Source organism: Myotis lucifugus, unplaced genomic scaffold (genome assembly GCF_000147115.1).
Source record: "Myotis lucifugus unplaced genomic scaffold, Myoluc2.0 scaffold_111, whole genome shotgun sequence".
Classification (NCBI taxonomy): domain Eukaryota; kingdom Metazoa; phylum Chordata; class Mammalia; order Chiroptera; family Vespertilionidae; genus Myotis; species Myotis lucifugus.
In genome coordinates, this window is record NW_005871159.1 from 2,393,672 (window position 1) to 2,420,091 (window position 26,420).

A 26,420-nucleotide genomic window follows, 5' to 3' on the forward strand; every position below is an offset into this window, starting at 1 on the left:
TGGGTGGGAAGGTGTTACACAAGTCCCTGGATGAGTGAACTAGCGTGGTGAGTACTGGTATAAGCAGGGGGCAGGAAGGTGAAATCCAAACTAAGATTCGGAAGGCAGGACAGAGTCAGGTCTTGAAGGGCTTTCCATCTTAAATGACAGTTTAAAACAACAATAAATAACACCTATACTATATACCAAGCTTTTTCTGCATTCATTACTGATTTTGACTCACTTCATCAGCACAACCACCCTAAAGGTAGGCAGTATTGTGCCAGCTTTACAGAAGAGAAAACTGAAGAGCACAGAGAAGCCAGCTGACTTGTTTGAGGCCACAAAGTAAGTCAACAAGAGAGTCAGGATGAAACCCAGTTCATCTGACTCCTGAGTTTCATGTCCTGAATTGTCACATTCTCCTGCCTCTCAAATTGACAGTGGAAACTCATTAACTCTCCTGAGTAGCAGAGTGACAAGAACAAATGTGAATTTTAAAAGCCGGCTCAGATGGCCCTGTAATGTCCAAAACCTGGTTGGTAACAGTGAAATACGAAGGATATATGCTTCACTCCCTTCTTTCCCCATGGCAGCTCTCTAGCTCCCCACAGATTGCATCCATACAATTCTTGGTAAAAGCCATAACATGGTGAGTTTACAGTCGAAATCTACTGGAAATAATTAGCGGAAATAATTCCATCCGCTAAATAATTTTAGAGCTATGGCAATGCTTAGTGAATGCAAAGGGCTTATGAGAGAGATAGCCAATTACTTTATTAGCAAATGCTGAAAGTTTAAAAACACAGAGGGAACAGGGACACTAAAGTGCTATGGAAATAATGAAATAACACCAAATTTATTTAAAGCTAGCGATAATTAGGTGTTACGTAGCTGGTAATAATTTTCAAAGAAAAGCAGGAGATGCCTCATTACTTGCCTTGGAAACAAAGCTCTTTAGATTTGGACAAACCTTAAAAGATGAGGGAAAAATCTGCTATGATCCCCAGGGGAGGATTCATACAACACATCTTTCTATTTTTAACTCGGATGCCTTAATAAAATGGCCTCTCTGACACTCCCATCTCTTCCATCTAAACCCTTCCACAGGAGCCCTGTCCCTTGTCTCATTCCAGATAATTTATTAATAAGCCACCACATAAAAAATGTTCCCTAATAAAACACCCAGGCATTGTGGACTGTCTAATGTAGTTAATTTCAGCAGGGCAACTGAGATTCATGTAGAGATGGCCATATTAGATTAGGGGAGAGATTAGCATCACTGTTGCCATTCCCTGAAGAATAGAGCTAAATACCCTATCCTTCATTCATAGAGCTGAGTTCAGATGATCGTTTTGAAATACCGGTCCTGAATTTGCATGCAATAATACAGACTTCCAGAAGCCAAAGTTAAAGCAGTATTAGATGGAATCTAGAAAGAATTCCCCTTCTCTCTCTCTCCATTCTTCTCACCCCCCACTCCCCTAACCTCCCCCTCCACCTTTTGGGGCAGGTCCAGGAGCTGAAGTATAACTGACTAATTTGTTAAAAAATAAAAATAACCTCATTTTCTCCATGGGAAAAAATACAAACAGGCAAACAAACTGATACACACACACACACACACACACACACACACACACACACACTTACTGGAATTTATTGAACTAGTTAGATTGAGGCAGAACAACATTGGACTACTATTTTTTGGTTAAGCATGCACTCAGAACCATTAAGATTCATATTCCTTTTCAAGCAGAAAACATGATAATTGGCTATTACTTAGAAAAAATAGAAATATTCTCTTTAGAGCATATGTTTCAAAATATTTTAGATCCATGGAAATTATGTGAATATTTTTCATACACCACATCTATTGGCAAATGGATTTTGTGATATGTCCACTATCTTTCTCTTTTCTTTATCCTTAGAAGGACAAGGGCAAAACATTGGTTTGAGGCAAATACCTATCTTTTGTCTGCTTGGCACCAATCTAATGGCAATTTAACAATATAACAAGCAAAGTTATTTGGTATAGTGTACAACGTAAGCAGATAATCCATTTTGCTAAAAGAACAACTAAGCAACAGAGCAGAACTTGACAAAGCTAACTCATTTCTTGAGGGTTCTATATTCAATCTAATTTGCGTAGTTGGTATTTGGCAGCTACACTCTCTTCTGTCCCAAATTCAATACTGTTGCCAAAGTGGCAGCTTTGCAATAGCTAAGGGAAAGATTATATGCCTCAACTCTGGTTTTCCCTTTCTCTGTGTAACAAATTCAAATGGTAAGCCAATAATCTTCTACTAAGTAAGAAAATATAAATATCAAATTTAATAACTGGTTAATAGATGAGTGATCAGCTATCCTTGCAGATTCCTATGCTAGGGAATAATTTCCTTGAGAAGTAACAAAGACTGAAAGAAAGGGCTATATGCTAAGTTCATTCAGAAACTGACAGCCAGTGGGAGAGGAAGGCTATGGGTCATCCACACTTTGTGTCTCTGGTGGGGCTCATCCCATTGTCCCAGCTTACCTTCTCCCACAATGGGGTCTTCTTTTTCAGTCTCTACCTGTGACCCTTGGCGTTTAGATGAGACATGGACATGATTCTTTTGATCATTAGTCTGGGATGCAGAAATATCTTCACTCTTTATTTCTAAATTAATGAGAAAAGGAAGTGCATGTTTCTTGTTGTTTTTTTTTTCCAGAATAAAATAACATTTTTTATTTGTAAATGGGCCCTAAGTGTTAAGATATTTCCTTGTATGCCCCCCAAAATGATTGTAAAATAAATGCAATAGAATGCATATAATAAATCCAGAGTTTAAGAAATAAACAAAATCCCATACTGACTACCAACTACTGAACACCTGAAATGTGACTAGTTCGCATTGAGATGTGCTGTAAATGTACAATATACACCTAATTTTGAAAACAAAAGTAAAATATATAACATTTTTATATTCATTACATGTTGAAATAAATTTTGATATATTGGGTTAAGTGGCTTCTAGAAAATTACATTATGTGCCTTACATTTGTGACTCATGTTTTATTTTTATTGGACCTAGCTGGCATAGAATGTTATTAGTGTTTTTTAACCTTTTATCTTGAAATAATTATGGATTCACAAGAAGTTGCAAAGAAACATTCAGGGAGAACAATTTTATTTATTCTAAAATGTTCATTTTAGCCATTTGAAAAGTACAAGAAAAAAAAATATATATATATGAGCTGATTATTGCATACTCCCCCCCCCCGCATAAAGTTCCTTCTGATCACTTTAAATTTTTAAATAGAAATTTAGGAGTCTATGTTCACACAGAACAATAAGAGAATTTAATACAGAGAAATGTGCCCATAGATATTGAAAAGTTCAAAGAACAAAAAGAGGACATTGGGTAACTGATAGGTTAGTAACTGTAGAAAGAAGCTTCCTCTAGACTAGTGGTTCTCAACCTTCCTAATGCCACGGCCCTTTAATACAGTTCCTCATGGTGTGATGACCCCCAACCATAAAATATTTTCGTTGCCACTTCATAACTGTAATTTTGCTACTGTTATGAATCGTAATGTAAATATCTGATGCAGGATGTATTTTCATTGTTACAAATTGAACATAATTAAAACATAGTGATTAATCACAAAAACAATATGTAATTATATATGTGTTTTCCCATGGTCTTAGGCGACCCCTGTGAAAGGGTCGTTCGACCCCCAAAGGGGTCACGACCCACAGGTTGAGAACCACTGCTCTAGACCTAGGGGAACAAAAGAGAAGAAATGGGGTGAACAGAGCTTAGTGTAGGTCCTTCCAAGGCTGGTAGGTTTAGCTATAAAAGGGAGGATGAGAATTAAATTACTTCACAGAGTCACATGAGATTAAAATTATGAAATGTCTTTGTTTTCAAATAGGAAAGCAACACACACAAACACAGTGAACTTTAGATTTGAAAACAAAGACCAAAACTTGGGGTTCAAAGTATCACTGGCACCTACGCAGGGTGAGGAGATCTTGTTCTTCCTAAGAAAGACCAGGAATCCTGAAGTTTCCTTGTAGTTTGCCCAGACCCATCATGACAAGGAGAGAGATAGGGATGTCTGAAGCTGGTTTGAAATAGTGTATCTTCCAGTCGGGTCACCATGCTTCTTCCATTCTCCTCCCTTTATTTTGACTTTCTCTCTTTGCCTCTCCTCATTTTACCTCTCTATATATTCACTCATATCCCTTTGGTTTCCTAATATCTCCTAGTATCACAAGGGTTTCATCCACTCATTGGCTGGGAGTTTAGGGTGGGTAGAGTAAGAGATTTGCTTTTCTTTCCCTCACACTCTAAGCCTCTTTTACAGAACTTCTTTTCCTCAGTGACTTTTCCATGGAGAGAGAGAGAGAGAGAGAGAGAGAGAGAGAGAGAGAGTCTAAGAGCATAATTTCTATGCTCCTAGAGAAAACAAAAATAAAACACTAAGCACTCTCTTCCCTCTTTTGAAGGAGAAGAGGGCATTCCCCTTTGAAGACTTTGAGCTCACCTTCTGGAGGGTTCCCTGGGCAGTGGAAGCATAGAGTTTCAGAGAATAAGATCTGGAACCAAACTGCCTGGCTTCTTCCTGACTGGACCATGGGGTAAGTAACTTAGCGTTTCTGGGCTTCATTGTCCACCTCCATAATATAGACATAGTATTTGGTACCTATTTTATAGGGCTGTTATGAATATTAGATAAATTCATGTATCTAATGTACTTAGAGCCTGGTCTATAGCGAGTGCTCAATAAATTTGAACTTTTATTAGTATTGCTATTATTATTTAAGATTAGGCAATTCTTGTCTTTACTGTATGAATTAAATAAATTAGCTACATATAGCTTAATATGTTGCAAAAGTTCATAAATGTTTTTCTTTGGGGAAGTAAAAGAAAGGTTAATATGTTATACATAATGGCATTTTTCCTCCAATATTTTCATTCAAAAAAAAAACTACATACTTCTGCTTTTGCTTTTCTTAAACCAACAGCACACCAGACAGCACAGAGCCAGCCATGAGACCACTGAGCACAGGGAGGCAGACAGGATGATGGTCGACTTCTCTGACCGAGTCACAGGTAAGATGGCGAATGGCCTGGATCGAGTCGTAAAATTGGTTCCTGTAAAAAAAAAAAAAGTCTCAATAATAACTGTGCTAATATAACATTGTGGGAAAATATGCTTACAACACTTAGTAGGTTTAATAAATATTTTGCTAAAGAACTACAGGATTCCAATTCCAATGATAATGCACAATTGTTCTCTCTAATTTGTCTAATTTCCATTAATTAAAATAGAAATGCTCTGAGTTCTAGAATGTGTGAAACTACTTGCTGTGACATATGTATCCTACTCAAAATATGGCATGTAGCAAAAAGACATGGCACCAAGACTCTGACTACAGGGTCAAGAGAACTTCAAATGTCAAGAGAACTGCAAATTTTGTTCCCTGGAAAAGTGGGGGTAGAGCATGGTAGCTGAGCCACTTGGCTATGAAAGATGGAACAAAATGGGTAACTCTACGGAGTGAATCTTTCTAAGAATTCATCTCAAACTTGTAATAGACTGAACATTTTGACTGCTTACTCCCTTATTATTTTGAAACAAAGCATAAAAGAATCTAAAAAAAAACACCTTGTCTATATACATAAAAATATGCACACAAATATTTATAACACCTCTATTCCTAATCACCCAAACTCAGAAACAACCCAAATGTTCTTCAACAGGGGGATGAAAAAAATCAACTGTGGTTTATCCAGATGATGAAATACTACTCAGCCAAAAAGAGAAAAAGAAAAAGAAGAAAGAAGGAGAAATGAAGGAAGAGAGAGTGAGGGAAAAAAAAAGGAGGAGGAGGAGAAGAAAGGAAGGATGGAAGGAAGGAAGGAAGGAAGGAAGGAAGGAAGGAAGGAAGGAAGGAAGGAAGGAAGGAAGGAGAGAGAGAGAGAAAGGAAGAGAGAGGGGGAGAGAAAAGAAGAAAGAAAGGAAGGTGGAAAGAAACTGTTAACAATGTCAAACCACTGGGATGAACATGAAAGGTGTTATACTGAGTAAGAGAAGCCCATATCACACTGAATGATTCCATTTATATGACATTCTAGAAAAGATAAAACTATAGCGATGGAAATCAGATCAGCGGTTGCCAGGGATTGGTGTCAGTGGGAGGAGAGGATGTGAGGACAGAGAAAAGCATAAGGAAGATTTTTTGAAGGATATTTTCTGTATCCTGATGTGGAGGTGATTACATGAATCTATACATGTATTTGAATTCATAAAAAGATATACCAAAAAAGATAAATTTTACTGGATATTATTTTAAGTATGAAAATTTTAAGTCTGTCTATAATTTGGAAGGTGATAAATATGTTTATATTAATTGTGGGGAGGGTTTCATTGAAATATACATTCATCAAAAATTATCAAAGGGCATGTTTTAAATATGAGTAGTTTATCATGTCAATTTTAGCTCACAAAAATAAAATATTTAGAAAAAAAATATTGCCTGCCCAACTGGTGTGGCTCAGTTATTGAGCATCGACCTATAAACCAGGAGTTCAGGGTTTGAATCCTGGAAGTGAGGACACATGCCCGGGTTGAGGGCTCAATCCCCAATAGGGGGCATGCAGGAGGCAGCCAATCAATGATTCTCTCTCATCGTTGATGTTTTCATCTCTCTCTCCCTCTCCCATCCTCTCTGAAATCAATTAAAAAACAAAGCAAATGCCCTAACCGGTTTGGCTCAGTGGATAGAGCGTCGGCCTGTGGACTGAAAGGTCCTGGGTTCAATTCTGGTCAAGGGTATGTACCTTGGTTGCGGGCACATCCCCAGTAGGAGGTGTGCAGGAGGTAGCTGATTGATGTTTCTCTCTCATCGATGTTTCTGACTCTCTATCCCTCTCCCTTCCTCTCTGTAAAAAATCAATAAAATATATATTTTAAAAAAAAAGCAAAACAAGAAAACCTTGCCTAAGAACACGAGTTAGTTATAGTTGGCATTAAAGTAGTTTATTCAAAACAAACAAATCTATCCAAAATCTCTGCTTTCATCTGAATCACTCAGACAATAATAGTTTTTATTTTCTCTAGTCAGGGAAACACCATGTTTTTCTTTGCTGTGCTTTTCTTGGGTTGAACCTGACAATTTGATTGACAGCCACGGTCAGATCTTTAGTCTCTTGACTCCTGGCTGACTCAGTCCCAAAGCTACCATAACCAAATTAGCTAGATATGGTTCTACTGAAAACAAATTTGGCTTGTTTCTTATCAATTAGTTTCTTTTTATGGGCATCTGAATAAAATAAATCCAGCCCGGATATGGGGGGTAGGTTTTACTAGGGATTTGCAGAAGTAAAAACAAAATTCCTCATTCTTTTATCCATTTTCCAATGATTGCTCAGTGATTATTATCTTTGCTCAGTGGATAAGTTATTGTTCTCATTCTTAAAGTATTTACAAGCTAGTAAATGAAATTAGATATACATACAAATGTTTGTAATAAAAAGACAGAATGTGACACATGCCACCAGAATAATGCAAATGAATTGCTTTGGAAGGATATGTGGCATTGATATGATCAGAAGAAGTATACCAGAGGAGAGAGTATCTAAGTGGGACTTGGAAGGTTGAGCAAATGAAGACAGAACAAAGAAAAGATCAATTGATATTTAAGAAATTAATGCTGGAAAATACTGGGAATTAATGCTCAAAAGAATTTGAGACAAAATTTTCTGAGCATTAAATGTCAGTCAAAAAGGCCCTTAACTGTATTCTGAAGGCAATGAAGTTCATAGAAGGGAAAATTCTGAGGGCCTGAAGTCAGGGAGACTTGTTTAAATGCCTAGAGCAGTAAGCTGGGTCTAAGATTGCAGACCGCCAGTTTTCAAATATTTTTAGCAGCAAAACATTTTTTTAAAATGCAATCTTAGACATAATCTCAATATACTTACTTGTTCATAAATATTTGTGCCTATGAGGTGCGATGTTTCACTACACCCTGAGAATATAACACAACTTGTTAGGATTCCTGTGTCTTTTGGAACTTACATTCTAATGCAGCACAGAGCACACAGACAGTAGACAAACAAGCAAATCCAGGGATACTCTGATGTGAGGTAGTGGTAGGTGCCACAAGGACTAAAGTGAGGTTGGAAGACAGAATGACTGGAGGTGAGAACAGGGTTGGGGACGGTGCTGTAGAGTACACGGTACAGAAAAGCCTCTTTGAGGAGGTGTCAGCGGGAAGAAACCTGAGTGAAATGAGGATAAGCCATGTGAATTTCTTGAGCAAGAGTACTTCAGGCAAGGAAATAGCAACTGCAATAGTTTTTCTGGACTGATGTCAGAAAGCATCCTTGGTTCCCTCACTCTCTTCCCAGCACAGAAGCCCTTGGGGATCCCCTAAGAACTTCATGGCTCCAAGAAATGGTTAGGAAATCCAGAGCCACGGTTCTCAAAACTGCCTGGTACTGATGGCCCTATCAATATGGGAATAAGAGCTGCTTTCCCAAATGATTCTAGCACTAGAAATTGATATAGTGGGAAACAAGGAGTTACTCTCAGTATCTTCACTCTTAATCAATATGATGTCAAATTAAAACTACAATGAGATATCACCTTCCACCTGTTAGAATGGCTATCATCAATAAATCAACAAATAAGATGTGCTAGAAAGGATGCGGAGAAAGGAAATCCTTGTGCACTGTTGGTGGGAATGCAAACCAGTGAAGCCACTGTGGAAAACAGTATGAAAATTCCTCAAAAAATTAAAAGATAAACTGTCATATGATCCAGCAATTCCACCCCTGGGTATTTATCCCAAGAAATGTATATCCCCTATGTTCATTGCAGCATTATTGACAATAGCCAAGATAAGGAAGCAATCTAATTGGCCTTCAATGAATGAATTGAGAAAGAAGATTTGAAATAATATTCTAATGGAATATTATTCAGCAATAAAAAAGAATGAAATCCTGCTATTTGTGACAACATGGATGGACCTATTGAGTATTATGCTATGTGATGTAAGTCAGACAGGGAAAGGCAAATACCTTCTGATTTCACGTGTATGTGCAATCTAAAAACACAAAACAAATAAATAAACAAAACAGAAGCATATCTATAGTTATAGAGAACAAGCTGATGGTTGCCAAAAAAGAGGGGATGGGACTAAAACTTAAACACATGAAACATGAAGACAATAAGGATTCACAGAAATACAGGCCTTTTAATGCTTTCTTTTTATCTTCCATCTACTCTCTTCTAATTTAAACTTTTTAAAAAATATATTTTTAATGATTCCAGAGAGAAAGGGAGTGGGAGAGAGAGATAGAAACATCAATGATGAGAGAATCACTAATTGGCTGCCTCCTGCATGCCCCTGATGGGGGATCGAGCCTGCAACTCGGGCCTGTGCCCTGACCAGGAATTAAACTGTGACTTCCTGGTTCATAGGTCTATGCTCAATCACTGAGCCACACCGGCCGGGCTAATTTAAATATTTGTAATCGAATTCTGACAGAGGCCCACCTCACAGACTTGATATTGAAAATTATGAATTATGATTTAAGGAAAATGGCTAAAGAAAAACTGTAATCCCTCAGCAGTCTACTTTACAAGTTATAGGTGGAACCTAAGGTAAACTAGTGACCTAGTCAAAGTGAACACCAAGCGCAACTCAAAATCAAAGTGTTACTGAGAAGTTGGACCACATTTTACATTTGGTTTTATAACTTATTCCTTAAAATGATCCTCATAACATGTTCAGGCTTAGTTAACCACCAAGGAAATTAAAAGACAAAAGTCTCTAGGACAAAATATCCTTCAAAATATATCCTTGGGATTCCCATGATCAAGGACCCTGAACATGTTTCTCCATGAACTTCTACTTAAATTAGGACACTCTCATAGATATTAAAAGAGTATCTGCCTAAAACAATTAATAATAATTGTTTACTTGACCACAGAAGATATTCTCTTTGTGAAGAAAATGGTCCAAAACTTGGAATTAAGGGAAAACCTGATTTCAGATTTTATCAATGTCATTTTGAAGCATTTTCAAATAGGCCCTTCCAAGATTTATCAAATTCTCTGGAACATACTTTTTTTTACTTTATATTTAATTGAGGATCAGGCTTAATTAATACAAGATTGGTAAGCTGCAAATGATTTTTGTCCAGTAAAGATGCACAGGATATCTGTAGACATCTAACTTCAAAGGCTATAGTTTTATTACCCTGTATCCAATTTAACAAACTTATGTCAGCAGCTCCTTCCTGGTTGATCTACATCCCTCATATGTAATTTAACAGCTTTGCTGTCCTCCTGGATCCCTCATTATGAGTTCAATAACTGTTGACAAGTGCTCTTTACATATTTTTATGAAAGCCACATTTTTAACGTATTGAAAAGTTTACTATGACAGTTTGAATGTTTCATGATGGAAGACTAATGTCTGGATTTAATTAAATATTTGTTGTTGGGCTTAAGATACCTCACATCAACACATTTTATTTCCTTTGCCATTTCCAATATCTAAGAGGTCCCAATGAAATAATGACTGCTCTAATGCATTTTACAAAACTTTGCATTATCACACCTGTACATGAACTGCTTTCTACAGTTGTATGTTTTAGGAATCAGACTAACTTCCCTGACCAAAATTAATAATTGATTGTAAATTTCTACCTTTCAGTTCAAATGCAATGTTAGTATTTTACAAATTCTTTTAGGTGGATTTTCTGGTAAGTCAAATAATGCATGCGATATTTAAATTATTTTTTTAAGTGGGAAGCTCTGTGTTTCTATCAGAATTCAACCCTTTAAAAAGAGGATGGCGGAAACTGGACTCTCAGCTCTACCCTTCATGGGAATGAGAGAGGTATTTTACATAGGCTCCTCTGGCTTTGAAGTTTAATTAACATCGTACCTACTATAAACTTGTTGGACAGCATTACCTTCTAACAAAAAAAAATTGTCAAGAATACTTCAGAAGGTAATGGGGGGATGAGGACACATTTGTAATACCTTAACCAATAAAGAAATTTTAAAAAAAAAGAATACTTCAGAAGGGAAATTTCTTTTTAATGTTTTTTCAAGAAGGACTGAAGCATATAAGCAAGTAACACACGCTTTATATCTATATTTCTAAAAAAAAACCAGGATTTTAAATGGGTATAGTTGCCATTTGGGGGAGGGGGGCAGTGGGTGAGGGCAGAAATGAAAGAATTCATAATACTCTGTATCCCAGGACTCTTTTTTCTGTAAATTAAAATTTCTAATTAGTATCCAACCCAATGCTATCAAATGTCACATATATATATTTTTATAAAGTAGAAAATTCAAAGAAAATTTTAACAACTAGAGGAAAATGGACATTTGGATTCTTGCTTACCAGGATTCTCCTGAGACTTAATTTCTACATGTGCTCTTGCTTCTCACACCTTAATAATATAATCAATTGATGTTTTTCTCTAAACTTAGATGACTCCTTATTCATGATAAGAGCTATTCCAATGACAAAGGAGAAGGGGCTATATTTTAAATAAAACAAACAGATAATAAAACACACAGTGCTGAGATTACCTGGAGGGGAAGTGACAGTAAAAAGAAAGTGCCAATTTGACCCAGAAATCAAAATTGCCAAGTTGGAGAAGCTCACATAACCATCTCGAGTTTCTGCCTGAGTACACCCTACAAATGAACACACAAAAAAAGGAAATGTTAGTTACCTATTCAAGAGTAATTCATTTGAGTCTTCTCTATAGAGAGGCAATTGGACAATAAAGGAAATTTATTTTTTTAATTAAAGAGGTTACTAAATCCATCAGGATCAGATTAAGTCTTAGACAAGTCTTAGAACCAAATAATCCAATAATAACAGCTAACATGCATTGAAAGCTTAACCAGACACTGTGCTTTCTATACATTATAAATACATTATATGTACATTATAAATAAGCTTCATAAAAATGTATAAAATATTTTAATATCTATATCATTTAGGTAATAGGAAATAGGCTCATAAGATGTTAAATTACTTAGTACTGGGGTTATAGCCCAAATTTGCCTAATTTCAAAGTTAGCATTCTTAACCACTGCTGTATCTCCACTAATTTATTATTAAATTTATCTCAAGAAAGAAATACCATTGTCTTCCTAGGTGGTCAGTTTTTTGGCTCTGCCTCTCTTCTATTCAAAGGTTCTATATTTTATGTGAGGACAAAGTTAGGCCAATTGATCAAGACTTCAGCAATGCTTCAAATCACGACTGATAAAGATTTAGCAACTTGAATTGCCTGGGCCATGGTTTCCCTGAATAAAATGCAGAAAAGAAAGCTCACATCTTCTAAAAATGGCTCATCCATCTATAAAGTGAAAGAAGACAACTCCAGGCAGGCTCACGTTCACAATGCCATTAATTAGTCTTCTGACTCCACTATCCTCAAATTACTTTGTTAATTAACAGCTGCTACTAAAAGTCACTATGGAAAAGTCACTGTGATTGGTACGATGGACAATGAAATAGGAGAGTGGTCTTAAAGTTTATAAATTGGTTGGAGATCTTTTAAGGCTGAAAGGTATCATAAAGATATAATATGCTTAGTGTTACATATTTCAATTCAATTGCTCAGTCCTTTTGGTGAAAATATTGTCTTTCCTCATCAATTTTGCAAAGCTAACTAAACTTCCTTTTTTGGAAACATCTTTTCCTTCATCTCGTCAGAGTACCAAAATAAATAAAATGCCCAGAAAAAAATGGAAATAAATAAGCCAAGACTAAAATAAATGATAGGCGCCCAAGATAAATGCAGTTTATACTCTTTAAAACCTATATGCATCAAAATTATGGTCCATAAACTCTTGCAAACAATGAACTGCAGAGTACAGATGTTCAACATGAAATCGTTTGCTGCAGTTTTTCCTTTGACAAACGTCCTTATTGTTCCCATCTTTGGAGGAATACAAAGCAGCATTTAATCGAAATGTGTCCGTGGAGCACAGTGAGTCTGCCTCGTAGAACAGCCGCCAAACTGCCTAATGGAAAGTGCTTTAGCTCCAAATGGGTTTGCTTTTGTGTTAAATACCAGCTTGCCTCAGAGATCTCTACAAAGATTCCCATATATATCTATGATATTCTCAGATTTGAAGCATATGCGCTCAAAAGCTGAGGCAGTTGCTGCCAAGTACAGTACATTACTCCAGGGTTCATCATATCTCTGGAATGATAATTGTAAAATATACCAATGCCATTGCCAGGCTCCCTGACCAAGCTGGTATAAACAACATACTGGCTGCGGGAACTTCCACGAGATGGGGTATTGGGCTTGTGCAAAACTGAAATTGATTACATGACTTAACCAGGGATTGCTACCTGAGTGTTTCTGCAGGGCATATGGTTTCTAAAACACCTTTTCAGCTCAAGTTCTCTGCCATGTCATCTCTCTCACCTCTAGCTAAACTAGCAAACTATTACATATTTATATCAAACTATATCATTAATGTTTACACTTTATTTTTTTAAATATTAAGAACATCTTTTCCCTACAACTAGGATTTATAATTATTAAAGGATCTGGAAGGCCCTTAAATAATAGTTTTTGTGTATGTAAATCTGCTTTTTAAGAAATAATCTCTTTTTTACTGAGGAAGGTCTACTGAGACAAAAGAACATGAAGTTAAATTGCAGAATAAAAGATTTACACTAGATCTATAGGTATAGTTTTGTTGTTGTTATTTTGTTTTTCTCCAGGAAATACTCAGAATAAGTTACATAATCCATCCCAAATGGATTGGGTTCCATTTTTTCTGAAGTTAAGTAGAACTATTTCATGATGGTTTTAAAAGATACTTTCAATCAAATGAAATAGAACGTTTTGGTGATGTGGGCTCTCTAAACACAGAAAACTGCACAAGATGTTTTCCCTACATCACACACACACACACACACACACACACACAGAGTGTGCATAGAAGACAGCCTCAGCAAGTTCCTCATACTTTCCCAAGAATCTCCCAAGGAGAAGAATGATGACAATACTGATCCAGGTGAGTCACCATGCTTCGTGTGAGTTGGTGTTAATAGAATAAAAAAGCAAACAGTTTCATGCTTCATTTATTCTACATAATCATAATAAAATTCTAAGCTAGTTGGTGATCAGATCCTTAGGATAACTAAAAGAAAAATAATGAAGGATTTGGGGAGGTAAGTATCAGGAGTAACTTATGGAGTCTGAGTAAGGTACAGTACAAAAGTAAGGTATGGAATATGAGTAAGGCATGGAGTATGACTAAGCTACTGCATATGGTTAATGTATAAAATACTGTGAAGTATGGAGTATAAATAAGGTATAGAATATGAGTATGTATGAAGATAAGTAAGGTATGAAATATATGTAAGGCATGAATTATGGGTAAGGTAAAAAAATATAGGTAACTGAACTATACATGTAAGAATGGTTAAGATAGCTTTATGTTCTGTGTATCTTACCACAATATTTTTTTTAAAAAAGAATTCAAGGCATGGAGTATGAAGAAGGCCCTGAGTATGGGTAAGTGATAGAATAGGAGTAAAGGTATGGAGTGTAGGTAGAGTATAGAGTATAGGCACAGTATGGAGTATGACTAAGGATATGGACTATGAGTAAGGCAGTGAGTATAAATGAGATACTAGATACAGGTAAGTTATAGAGTATAGGTAAGGCGTTGCTATGGACTGAAAGGTTGTGTTAGAACCTTATCTCCAATGTCATGGTCTTTGGAAGTGGGGCCTTTGGGAAGTGATTAGGTCATCAGGGCAGAGCCCTCATGAATGCAATTAAGTACCCTTATAAGAGAGACCCCAGAGAACTTGCTTAGCCCTTCAGCCATGTGATGAATAGTGAGAAGTGTCTATGAACTAGGAAGTGGACCCTCCCCAGACACAGAATTTGCTGGAGCCTTCATATTGGGTTTTGCAGGCTCCAGAGCTGTGGGAAATAAATTTCTTCACTGATAAGCCCTCCAGTCTATGATATTCTATTACAGAAGCATGAAAGTACAATGACAGATATGGAGTGAGGGCAAGGTATAGCATGTGTGTATCGTTTGAAGTGTGGATGGAGCATAGAATATGGGGAATGTATGGAGTAGAGGATAGACGTAGGTGAGTTTCAGTAGTCAGGTGACAGCAACTGATATAGAACATGAAAAAAGCTGAAAATTGATATTTTTATGCTGCTGTGTTAAGATCAGAATTACTTTTATATCTGATGTATTCCAGACCAAAATGCCAGCAACAGCTAAATGGCATTGAAGAATGGACAGACTGACATCATCAAAGCAGACAGTTTAAAATTAACTCATAATGCAGTTTTGAATATTTCATTTTCACATTAGCCAACCTGGAATAGCTTTGCTTAATTACCTTATTTTCTTAATAATGTGGGGTTTTTTTCCTGCAAATTTGTACAAGGAACATTTTGGGCTGTCCTCTTTCCTTGAGATTTTAAACCCAAAGAGTTTCAGATTTAATTGCTTGGGCAAAGAAATCACCAAGAAGAACAAATATGAGTCAGCAATGTGGGTGCTAGTTTCACCAACGTGAGTAAAATATTGATTGTATGAGTGGAAGTATAGAGAAGATGGAAAGTCTATGAGGTGATTCTCATAAAATGAGCAGCAACATCTGGGTCTTTAAAAATGTGTTATGCAAAGAGAAAGTGGGCAGGGCAATGAAGAGAGTAACTACAAGTTTGGGAGAAAATCATTTTTGTCCACAGGCTAAAAAGCTTTGATTTCTTAATAAGTAAGTAAATAGAGTAGGAAATTTATAGGCCAAAATAGTTGAAAGGCAACTTGAAAAGAGATAGCAGTCAAATTTATAGCTCCAATAAGAAAACAACAGAATGAAACAAAATTTAAACAAGAGTTTTGAAATATCTAATCAGCTATGTCGATTGCCTCCTCAAGAAAAATTTTCAAAAGGGGCTCTATCTGTGGCTAGTCCTGTTTTCTGGAACTGATGAGGTACAGCTTAGCACAAAAACTATAAGCTAAATAATACACTGATTTAAAAACAAATCCTGAGATTAATTTATTAAAAACTATGTTGAATGAGAATTCATTTGCTTGGAAACTTTATCAAAACAATTTTGTATTTCCTTTTATAGAGACAAGTAACAAAAGAATGAAAATACAATATCCTCAGGAGAGGCAGGTGTTATATTTCAGACACTAGAAATAATTTAGGCCAAATCAAATGCAATTAGCAGGAGAGGCAAGATGTAGCACTTCTATAATGGACTTATTCCTATACATTTTAGCATTTCACATACTTTACAGGAGCCATGTGCATGAGCTTAGACTCATAGCCTGAGTAGAGCAAGAAATAACTATAAAATAATGACTTTTTCTTGGAAACCAGAAATTTTGTAGATAGGCTGATGTTTGTACTGGTAGGTGAGTCATTTACAAGTTTGGAAAAAAAAATCACAAGTTTGAGAAAACCCAAACCAATAAAAATATCTTAACTGGTTTATGCATAAGAAATCTAATAAACTAATTTTTTACAAAATTATCAATACACTCTCTAATTTTGCTTGTGTTGCCTGTGCTTACATGCCATATCTATGAAATCATTGCCAAGACCAACATCAACAAGCTTTTCGTCTGTTTTCTTCTAGGAGTTTAAAGTTTCAGGTCTTATATTTAAGACTTTAATCTGTTTTTCGTTGATTTTTTTCTGTATGGTGTAAAACGATGGTCCAACTTTATTCTTTAGCTTGTGAATATCCAGTTTCCCCAACACCATTTGTTGACGAGACCATCCTCTTCCCATCGTGTATCCTTGGCTCCCTTGTTGGATTACAGTTGACCATATGCACATGGACTTATTTTTGGAATCTCTATTGTGTTCCTTTGGTCTATAAAGTCTGCCTTTATGCAAGTACCATACTATTTTATTTAATACTAGTGGCCTGGTGCATGGATTCCTGCACATTGAAAGGAAGTTGATTGGAAGAAAGATTCGTGCGGTAATTATGTTACTGCCAAAAATTACATATCAAAATAGTATATATAGTATTATAAAATTAAAATAAAAAACATTTTAATATTGCTATTCATCCTTTCTCCATAATAGAAGTGTCAGAGATGAAATAAAATTAGTAAAATATATCTGAAAATAACACATAAATTGATTAATAAATAAACAACAACAACATCATATATCAACAACAAAGTGCCAATAGTTGGTCTTCAGATATGTTCTGGCGTTTCATGCAATTGGCACCAGCAAGAGCTTTATATGTACCACGCATGCATGAGAGTCAATGTTTATTTTTAAATTGCCAGTACACATCATATGTACCAGCCAGTCAGTTGGATGATCGGACAGATGTATGGTTGGTCACTTAGCCTTTTATATATATAGACTAGAGGCCCCATACATGAAATTTGTGCATGGGTAAGGTCCCTAGGCCTGGCCGGCGAGTAGGGCTGGTCGGGGCCTTCCTTTGTTCTGCACCGTTCCTGGCGGTCAGCACACATCATAGAGAGCAGTCGAACTCCCAGTCATTGAACTACCGAGGAGACAATTTGCATATTAGCCTTTTATTATATAGGATAGTTTTGTCAAATATTTTGAAAATCAGGCATGTGATGCCTGTTTTGTTTTTCTTTTTCAAGATTATTTTTGTCTTTTGGAATTTTTTTGTGGTTCCATATGAATTTTATAATTTTTAAAATATTTCTGTAAGAAATGTTATTGAAATTTTGATAGAGATTAAATTGAATCTGTGAATCATTTGGACATCTTAAACAAAATTAGACAAGTGAGATAATATCAAACTAAATATCTTAAGCATATCAAAGCAAACAATAAACAGAGTGAAAAGGCAAACTACAGAATGGGAGAAAATATATGCAAGCCGTATTTCTGATAAGGGTTACTTTCCAAAATATATAAGGAACTCCTACAAATTAATAGCAAAAAACAAACAAACAAGTGATATGATTTAAAAATAGACTAAAAACTTGAATAGACATTTCTCCAAAGAAGGCCTACAAATGGCCAACAGGTATATGAAAAGATGCTCAATATCACTAATAATCAGGGAAATGCAAATCAAAATAAAATGAGATATTATCTTACACCTATTAAGATGTCTAGTATTATCAAAATACCCAAAGACAATAAGTGTTGGTGAGGATGTAGAAAACAAACTCTTGTGCATTGTTGGTGGGAATGCAAAATGGTGCAGCTGCTATGGAAAACACTATGGCAGCTCCTCACAAAATTAAAAATAGAAATATGATGCAGCAAGCCCACTTCTAGGTATTTATGCAAAAGAATTTAAATCAGGATTGCCAAGAGATAGCTGCACTCCCTGTTCATTGCAGTGCTCTTCACACTTGCCAAGAAATGGAAACAATCTAAATGTCAATCAACAGACGAATAGGTAAAGAAAACGTGGAATACACATACAATGAAATACTACTATTCAGCCTTTAAAAAAAAGGAAATTCTAAAATATGTGACAACTTGGATGAATCTTGAGAACATTATTCCAAGGAAATAAGCCAGTCACAGAGGGACAAATATTGTATGATTTTATCTATATGAGGTATCTAAAATATTCAAATTCATAGAAGCAAAAAATAAAATGATATGTGTTTCTTTTTAATTTTCACATGCACATGGTATAGGAAAAGCAAATGAAGCAAAGCAGTGGTACTCGGACTGCACAGGAAGCTAACAGAAGACAAAAGAAAAGCGGAGAGGGAAAAATGAACTTGAGGTTCTCCTCTGGGCCAGGTGTTTTGCATTTGCCATCACATTTATTCTTCCTATCACTGAGCCAGTGTTTCTCCATAGAAACCACCTTGTATGGGTGACTTGCTCCCGGGGCCAGTCCATGACACTGTACTAAAGAATCATTTGTCTTAGGGGACATGCTCTTCTCCTTATACCACATTGGGGATCTGGACATGACAAAAATGCTCCTTCATCATGCAAAGGAGGGGAGAGGAGGAGGTGTTTCCTTAAGTATTTACTGCCAGCCAAAACTTTCTTTTCACAAACACTGGCATTGTAGAGTGGGGATGATGGATGTTCCTTTCAAATTACTGAAGATACTGAGTGTGCCTGACCTTGCTATGAATCCCTAATGGCGGCAAACATTTTCTGCGCAGATGCAGTAGTAACAGGTCTCAGAATGTCACAGATACCTACCTTTCAGCACTGAATCTGAAGTCCCTTCCAGGGAAACAGAAATGGCCCAAGGCTCTGATGGCAGCCCCAAGGACTCTACTCTCCGATTCTGAGAAGGGGGGGGGGGAACCACAGTAAAAGTTGGATTCAGAAGAGAATCTGTGAAATTATCTATAAAAGAAGAGAATTTAGAATAGAATCTTGCATAAAGCACAAATTCAGTACAAACAAGCAAAGGAAGAAAAATTTTAAATAAGCATTTTCTTTCTCATGTTAAGAATATATCATGATTAGCATATTGAGAGAAGAGAAGGGATATTATTACAGAAAAAGTTGAAGCAGGGCAGTGAAGAGGAGGAAGGAAAGCCATGTCTGTAGGAGAGGACAGTGCATTCTGTGCTGACGGTTACTAAAGAAGGCAAGGTCAAGAGAAGAAAGCAGGAGAGAAATGGTGAGATCAAAGTGCAGGTTTGCAAATGTGGACTTCAGTCCTGTGGCCTCTGTCCCTCTGCATACATGTCAGGGAATGCATTTTGAAAGTAAAGAGTGGAAAGCAGATTTAATTAGCTTATTTCACTTTATTTTCTTCCATAACTTTAGTAAATACAGAAAAGATAAAATAGCAACAGAGGGCATGGCCATTGAAATTAGAATTAAGCAGTGAAACCTCTTGTTAATGATTTGTTTAACCACCTATGAGAGAAATCATTTAAAATAACATAAAACTGGAAAACAATAAAGATTTAAAAAATCCTACAAAACTATAATGCAGATGTGATGGCATGAATTCCCTCATTAGCATATGAAATGACTTCTTCAGATATAGTTCTACCTCTTTGAGAAGGTCAGATTTCCGAGAAGATACTAGAGATCTACTTCAAGAATTTGCTTGGGGAGGAAAATTATCCAAATTGTATTTTTACTCTTAATCAAAATCTGGGCATCCATATGAAGCAGAAGGAAAGCAGGCCATGAAGTGGAAGGAGGATGACAGATGTCACGAGAAGTTCTAAGTGCAGCAAATGTCACTCAGGAGGCACTCTTTAAGTACGTACCATGACAATGGAATCTGCACTGAGTACATGTTACCCAGCTTTAAGGATCACCCGTGAACAAGTTACCTGCTTATCCAGAAAAATGAGCTGTGGTTGTACTGGAAGTTCTTTCCCCACTTCTCCATCTGAAGGCTGGACTAGGACTGAAAGAGCATAGGGCCGAACATATATCGAATTTCCAGTTTTAAAATTGCTTGTATTTCTGGCACATGTAAAACAAAATGGAATAAAGCCATAAGCTTACAAATATTACTGTAGTAGCTATTTGCCATACTCCATTATTAGCAGTGAAAATATCTGCCTTTGAATCTAGAAAATAATACACTTTGTAGTGAACATTACATTGTAACTGAATAATAATTATATTTTTATTTAACACTAGAGGCCTGGTGCTTGATTTTGATGGGGGCCGATTGGGTTGGGTTGGTGGGGGGAGGGGATGCGGGAGATTGGACACCCCCGCCCCCAATAGGGGATTGCCAATCAGGAACGGGGACGGCGGGGGTGGGGGTGGGGGAGCACAGGTGGTGTGCGTCATAGCGACTGGTTTTTCTGGTCATTCCAGTCGATCTGTAGTTCTGGTTGTTTGGCTTTTATATATATAAATTTTTGCTAAGCCATGGTAAAGAATGGACTGGGTGTGAGGGGGTGGGGGCAGAAGCGCTAATTATGAACTTATATTTTTATCACAGTTTAATGATATAAGCTCCCCAAAGACCCCAGTGAAGGAATTTAGCAGATTATAAAACTTAGACAGTGGGGATGTGTTTAGTAGTATGCTAGTGAACCAGCTCTCCCCTCAAAGACCCTGATGCCTAGTGTTTTCCAGTTCCCATGGTATGAATACTTTCTCCACGGCTGATTCTGGTACCATAATGACATCACTGGGAGCTGAAAGGAGATGCCTGAGAGCAAAGCCCCAGCACAGCTGTTAGATATGGAATAGCTCATTTAGTCCCCACAGTAGCCCTTCCATACTTGTCATCTCCATACTGTGCTTGCACTAAATAGGTTAAATAACCATGGAATTAACTGATTTTTTAAAATTTTAATGAATGAAGCCTTTGGGGAGAATAATACTCATAATTAATATATGTTGAGTACTGTGTACCAGCAGTATAGGTATTATTCTAAGCTTTCCTTGTATAAACTCATCGCATCTTTAAAATGACACTATGAGGTAGGTACTCTTATTTATACATGAAGAAACTGAGGTCCAAAAGGACTAAAGTAACCTGCCAAAGGTCTTACAAATAGTACGTGCATGACCAATACCTAGAGCAATTTACCAATGAGCTATATTGTTTCTCACCCCTTTCAGGCACATTAATTGCTGATGTGACTTAGCAATAAAATAGAATAAATAAAATAAAATGGTTATATAATTCATGATACCTTAAAACATGTTTTTCCAATAGCTTTGGTATTTTTGATGACCAAGATAGCTTTATTAAAAGAACATTATAGCCCTGGCCAGTGTGGCTCATTTGGTTAAGTGTCATCCCATGCACCAAAAGGTCACCTGTTTGATTACCAGTCAGGGCACATACCCAGGTTGCCTGCTCGATCCCCAGTAGAAAGCATGCAGGAAGCAGCTGATTGATGCTTCTCTCTTATCGATGTTTCTCTTTCCCTCTCTCTTTCTCTCTCTCTCTCAAATTAATAAAAACATTTAAGAAAAAACTATTATAGATTATATATCTTCTAGAAGCCCAATACATGGGATTCGTGCACTTGTTGGGGCATGGCCTGCAGGGATAGGCCTGCTGTGGGAGCAGTGCTCATCCCCAAGTGACTGTGGACCCACCCTCTGAGTGGCTGCTCCTGCTCTGGGAGCGCACTGACCACCAGGGGGCAGCTCCTGTGTTGAGCGTCTGTCCCCTGGTGGTCAGTGTATGTCATAGTGATTGATCGACCAGTCGTTCTGGTCATTCCACCCTTCGGTTGCTGGGCTTTTATTATTTAGGATCAAGCCTATTATGTACTATACATCATAGGCATATAACAGATTTTTAGCAATTAAATGGAAATCTAAAAGATAAACATCATATATCACATATATTACCCTAATATAGAACATCCCATAGTGACTTATCCTCTATACAACTTAAGTCTAACAAAAAAAGATTTGATTTTTTTAAAGAAGTAGCTTATCCTGCCATCAATTGAATGCTTGAATCAGATACTTTATTCCCAATCTTTTATTTTAATTTGTGTATGTATGTGAGGAGAAAAGAATAAAATATTTATTGGGGATGGAAGGCGTATGTCAGATAAAAGTGACAATCAACCCTAGAAAGAGGAAATATGGTGGATCACGAACTATGAAGTTTCTGTAGGAAGCAATTTCCCTCCCCCCGAGAATTCTGGGATATGGGGCAGAGTAGTCTTAAGAGCCCCCTTTGGTCATCTCCCAGCTAAGGCTCTGACCTGTGCTACAGTCGCTCACTGGAAATTGAACATACAATAGCCATATCACCATTTATTAGTTTGCTTAACCTGAGTGGGCAAGGCCCCCTTTTAATTTTTTTTAAAGGAATAATTTAAAACAGATATAAAAAAATCTATGCTATTAAAAAATTACTTCTATTCTTCTATGGGTCCCAGGTTATTGGAAAATTCTAACATTGTTACCAGCTCCTATTTCTCCCCTAACCTAGTTCTTAAATGCTTTCGGGTGCGGGACAGAATTTAGGCCAGCAGCGTGGGCTAAAGAAACTGAAAGGCTCCGTCAAAGATCCTGACACAAGAACACTGATGTCTGCAGACGAAGGGACGGGAACCAACTGCCTGAACACCCGCTGAAAGGCCTGCCCCTGACACACGTTAAAGTTTATTGTGAGCAAACATCTCTTATTAAATGTAAACAGCATCTCACTGGAGGTCAGAGACTTGCTGCTACAGCATATCCCAAGGTAATACCCCTTTAAGCTCCACATAAACTCTTAAGCAGTTTCTATCCTAAAACCTGACCGTAGGTGGTACAGTTTTTTACGATATGTTATAATAGTGCAATAAATCTGTTAGCTTAAAATCGAATCTCCGTGGCCTTTTAGAGAAATCATCATTAAATGCAGGGTCCTGTTAATGATGCCATCGAAGTGGAATTGTTTAATCTGCTAAGGGGGTGAAAGGTCACCAAATGAATTTTTTATAATACATCAACTTGACACGCAATAGGGAAAACTGTAATAGATAAAAGCAAAGGAAAAGGGCACTGTCTTCTCCTGATAGGTCAATAGCAGCCAAGAGAGTCACTCATCCACTTTCCTTTCACGATGGGGCTCCTTTTGCATTTAATATGGACACCCAATTAATACCTCAGCACCACAGACAACCTCATTTTAGGTGACTTATAGCAATTTCTCCCCCTTCCCTGAAATGAAAGTGATCACAATACATCATAGCATTGTGCGAATTAACGTTAATTGATTCAAGTTACCAAGCAATGATGGGCCACTTATATAATCTAGGCGTTATTGGGTGCTAGAAGGGATGGAGGGAAGATTAGATTCCAGTGTCCGTTGCTGTGACGACGGGAGTCACCTGACACCTTGTTAGACAGTTGTAAGGTTCTATTGCTGGCCCCAGTGGGGTCGTCAGTAAACTGGAGTGATGTCCAAACATCATTATACGCTGCTCCGATATTAAAGCAAAGGGATTAGCAACTTATTGCAAGCAACCTGGATTTGTCATTGTGCTGTCCTTATCCAATTTCCAACCACTAATGTGACTGTAGCCTGCAGGCAGAAAGACCTACAGCCAAACTTTAAAAAATGGGGGAGGAAAGTTCCCTCCAATCCTCCCAGTTCTAACCACTAGTTAACAGCTTCCAACACCCAGTCCAGTGTGTGAAAGAATCCCCCCACCCCTTTCAAGGCTCAGTGTAAACTAAAAGAAAGATAAAGAGAATTCAGAAATTTCCCAGTTCAGAAATCACCACTATGCATCTCAACCCTTGCTTTTCAATTTGCCAGATCCGAACTGCTTACCCTCTAAGGGGGTGGGAGTGGGGGGTTATTTATATTTGCATGACAAATCCAGTAAATAAATAAATCCTATTGGTGAAAGCTGGCTCTGGGCAAGACCTAAGGTGCAGGCATTGCGGGGGGGGGGCGGGGGGGGGTGTTGAGGGGGTAGAGATACTTCCTCACTCCCTTTGCCTCTTCAACATTACTAAATCAGGTTCCTATAAAAGAGCCCCATGTTTTAATGAAGTGTGTCAGAGTGTCCTGAGCATTTCCATCATTTTTTTTTAAATTATGCCACTAAAACCCCCACACAATTTAAAATCTATGAATTGCTTATTTATGGAATTCTTTATTAAATATTTTGGACCACGATTGACCACGGTTAACTGAAACCTCAGAAAGCAAAACCATGAATGAGAGGGGACTACTGCATTTTATAATCCTTATGTTCCCTATCAAACCTAGCCAGATGCCCTTAGCTGCTGTGAACCTCTGAGAGAGAAGAAATGTTTTATGATCCCAGTGTTTCCTTCCTGCACGATAGCATAGCGGTTCCAGACCTGGCACATTGCAAGCACCCAATACATATTACTATAGTAACATGTATAGTAACTAGGACAGATCAGTACCCACCATGCACTACTTCTGCTCTTAGGTCATTAAACGCCTCTGGAAAGCCACTACCTATGTTGGCCTGGCTAACTTCAAGTTTTGGCACACTCCTCAGGTGGTGTGCTTACTGCTATGTTCTAACACCTATTATTAAATTCTTGAGGGTCTTTGGAATTATTCAATTCAAATCAAGATTTGAGATTTGAGTAACTCTAGGTGGAGGTTGCAGTGTGCCAGGGGTATGTACAGACACAGAGTAAACACAGCATGTCTTCCCACAAGGTCAAATCAGAGGTCAAAACCTAAGTATTTTAGTTAGTACATCATTTAAAATAATGTTTTATAATAAATACAGCATAAATATCTGGAAACTCTGAACACATTTTTAAGATATTACACAAAAAATTTAAAATTTTCAACATTGGGGTGCTATAGCAATCAAATTCGGACAAGGAAAACAAATCATTTAAGATTTTTCTGATGAGCCAAAACCGGTTTGGCTCAGTGGATAGAGCGTCGGCCTGCGGACTGAGGGGTCCCGGGTTCGATTCCGGTCAAGGGCATGTACGTTGGTTGCGGGCACATCCCCAGTGGGAGATGTGCAGGAGGCAGCTGGTCGATGTTTCTCTCTCATCGATGTTTCTAACTCTCTATCCCTCTCCCTTTCTCTCTGTAAAAAATCAATAAAATATATTAAAAAAAAAAAGATTTTTCTGATGAATGAGATTTAATACAAGATATTGGTTGCACAAGAGTATTAGAATGGCAAAGAAGCCAAGCAGGTTACATTTCAATATTTGCAATTAGTACTTAATGATCATTTATTGCACATGGCACTGTGCTTCAGTACTCTTGGGGATTTAATAGTAAGTTGAAGCCCTGCATACCTAATAAATATTATAAAGATAAAAATGTACTCAAGCCGATTTTACAAAAAACTAAATTAATGGTTAAGCAATAATATTGAATCAGTGATATCTTTGTAATAGATATAGAATAATGAGGTTCATACAACATTCTTATTAAATAGTTGCATAAGTGTGATTTTTCGCCTACCCATTAATTTTAAAATCTCTAAATTTTCATATGAGCCACATAATAGCAGTTCAATTAATGTTTGTGTAATATAAAACATTAAGCTTTCATAAGTCTTTATTATACTTACCTACAACTTCACCATCTGTACAAATAAATTTTAAGGTAGTGCGGTTCGATTTTGGAATTAGAAGTACATGTGTATGTGGGTGGGAAACTGCTGGATACAGATACGTTAACAGCAGCAATGGATTACAATTAACATCCTATTTATAAGGAAAGTAGCAGAAAAAAATATGCAGAAGTAGAATCAAACGTTTATAAGTAGAATCAAACATTTAGTATAAGAACAATGGTCCCTAAGGGCATCACTGCAGAAACAAGGCTATAGAATAAATGATAGCTTTGATAATGGCCATGAACCATCAATAAAAATGTGAATAATATACATTATTTTACATTTAATAAGGCTGGATAATATGTTTTTTTTAAAGTTTAAGAGATTAAAGCTTTTTAAAAATATAGTGATAAAAGGGGCAATTTTTAATTAAATGG

At 36.9% G+C, this 26,420-nt stretch overlaps 1 protein-coding gene across 1 annotated transcript in view; it reads right to left on the reverse strand.

Moving 5' to 3' along the window:
• Positions 1–344: 344 nt before the first annotated feature.
• The window catches only part of PKHD1 (PKHD1, fibrocystin/polyductin), a 385,419-nt gene continuing 359,343 nt past the window's right edge, over positions 345–26,420 (reverse strand). The window contains exons 60-65 of the mRNA XM_023757718.1: positions 20,314–20,449; positions 19,214–19,301; positions 11,587–11,694; positions 4,965–5,123; positions 2,516–2,638; positions 345–442 (exon numbers count right to left, since the gene is read on the reverse strand). Of these exons, the coding sequence (XP_023613486.1) occupies positions 345–442; positions 2,516–2,638; positions 4,965–5,123; positions 11,587–11,694; positions 19,214–19,301; positions 20,314–20,449 (712 nt within the window). The remainder of the gene's footprint in view (positions 443–2,515; positions 2,639–4,964; positions 5,124–11,586; positions 11,695–19,213; positions 19,302–20,313; positions 20,450–26,420) is intronic.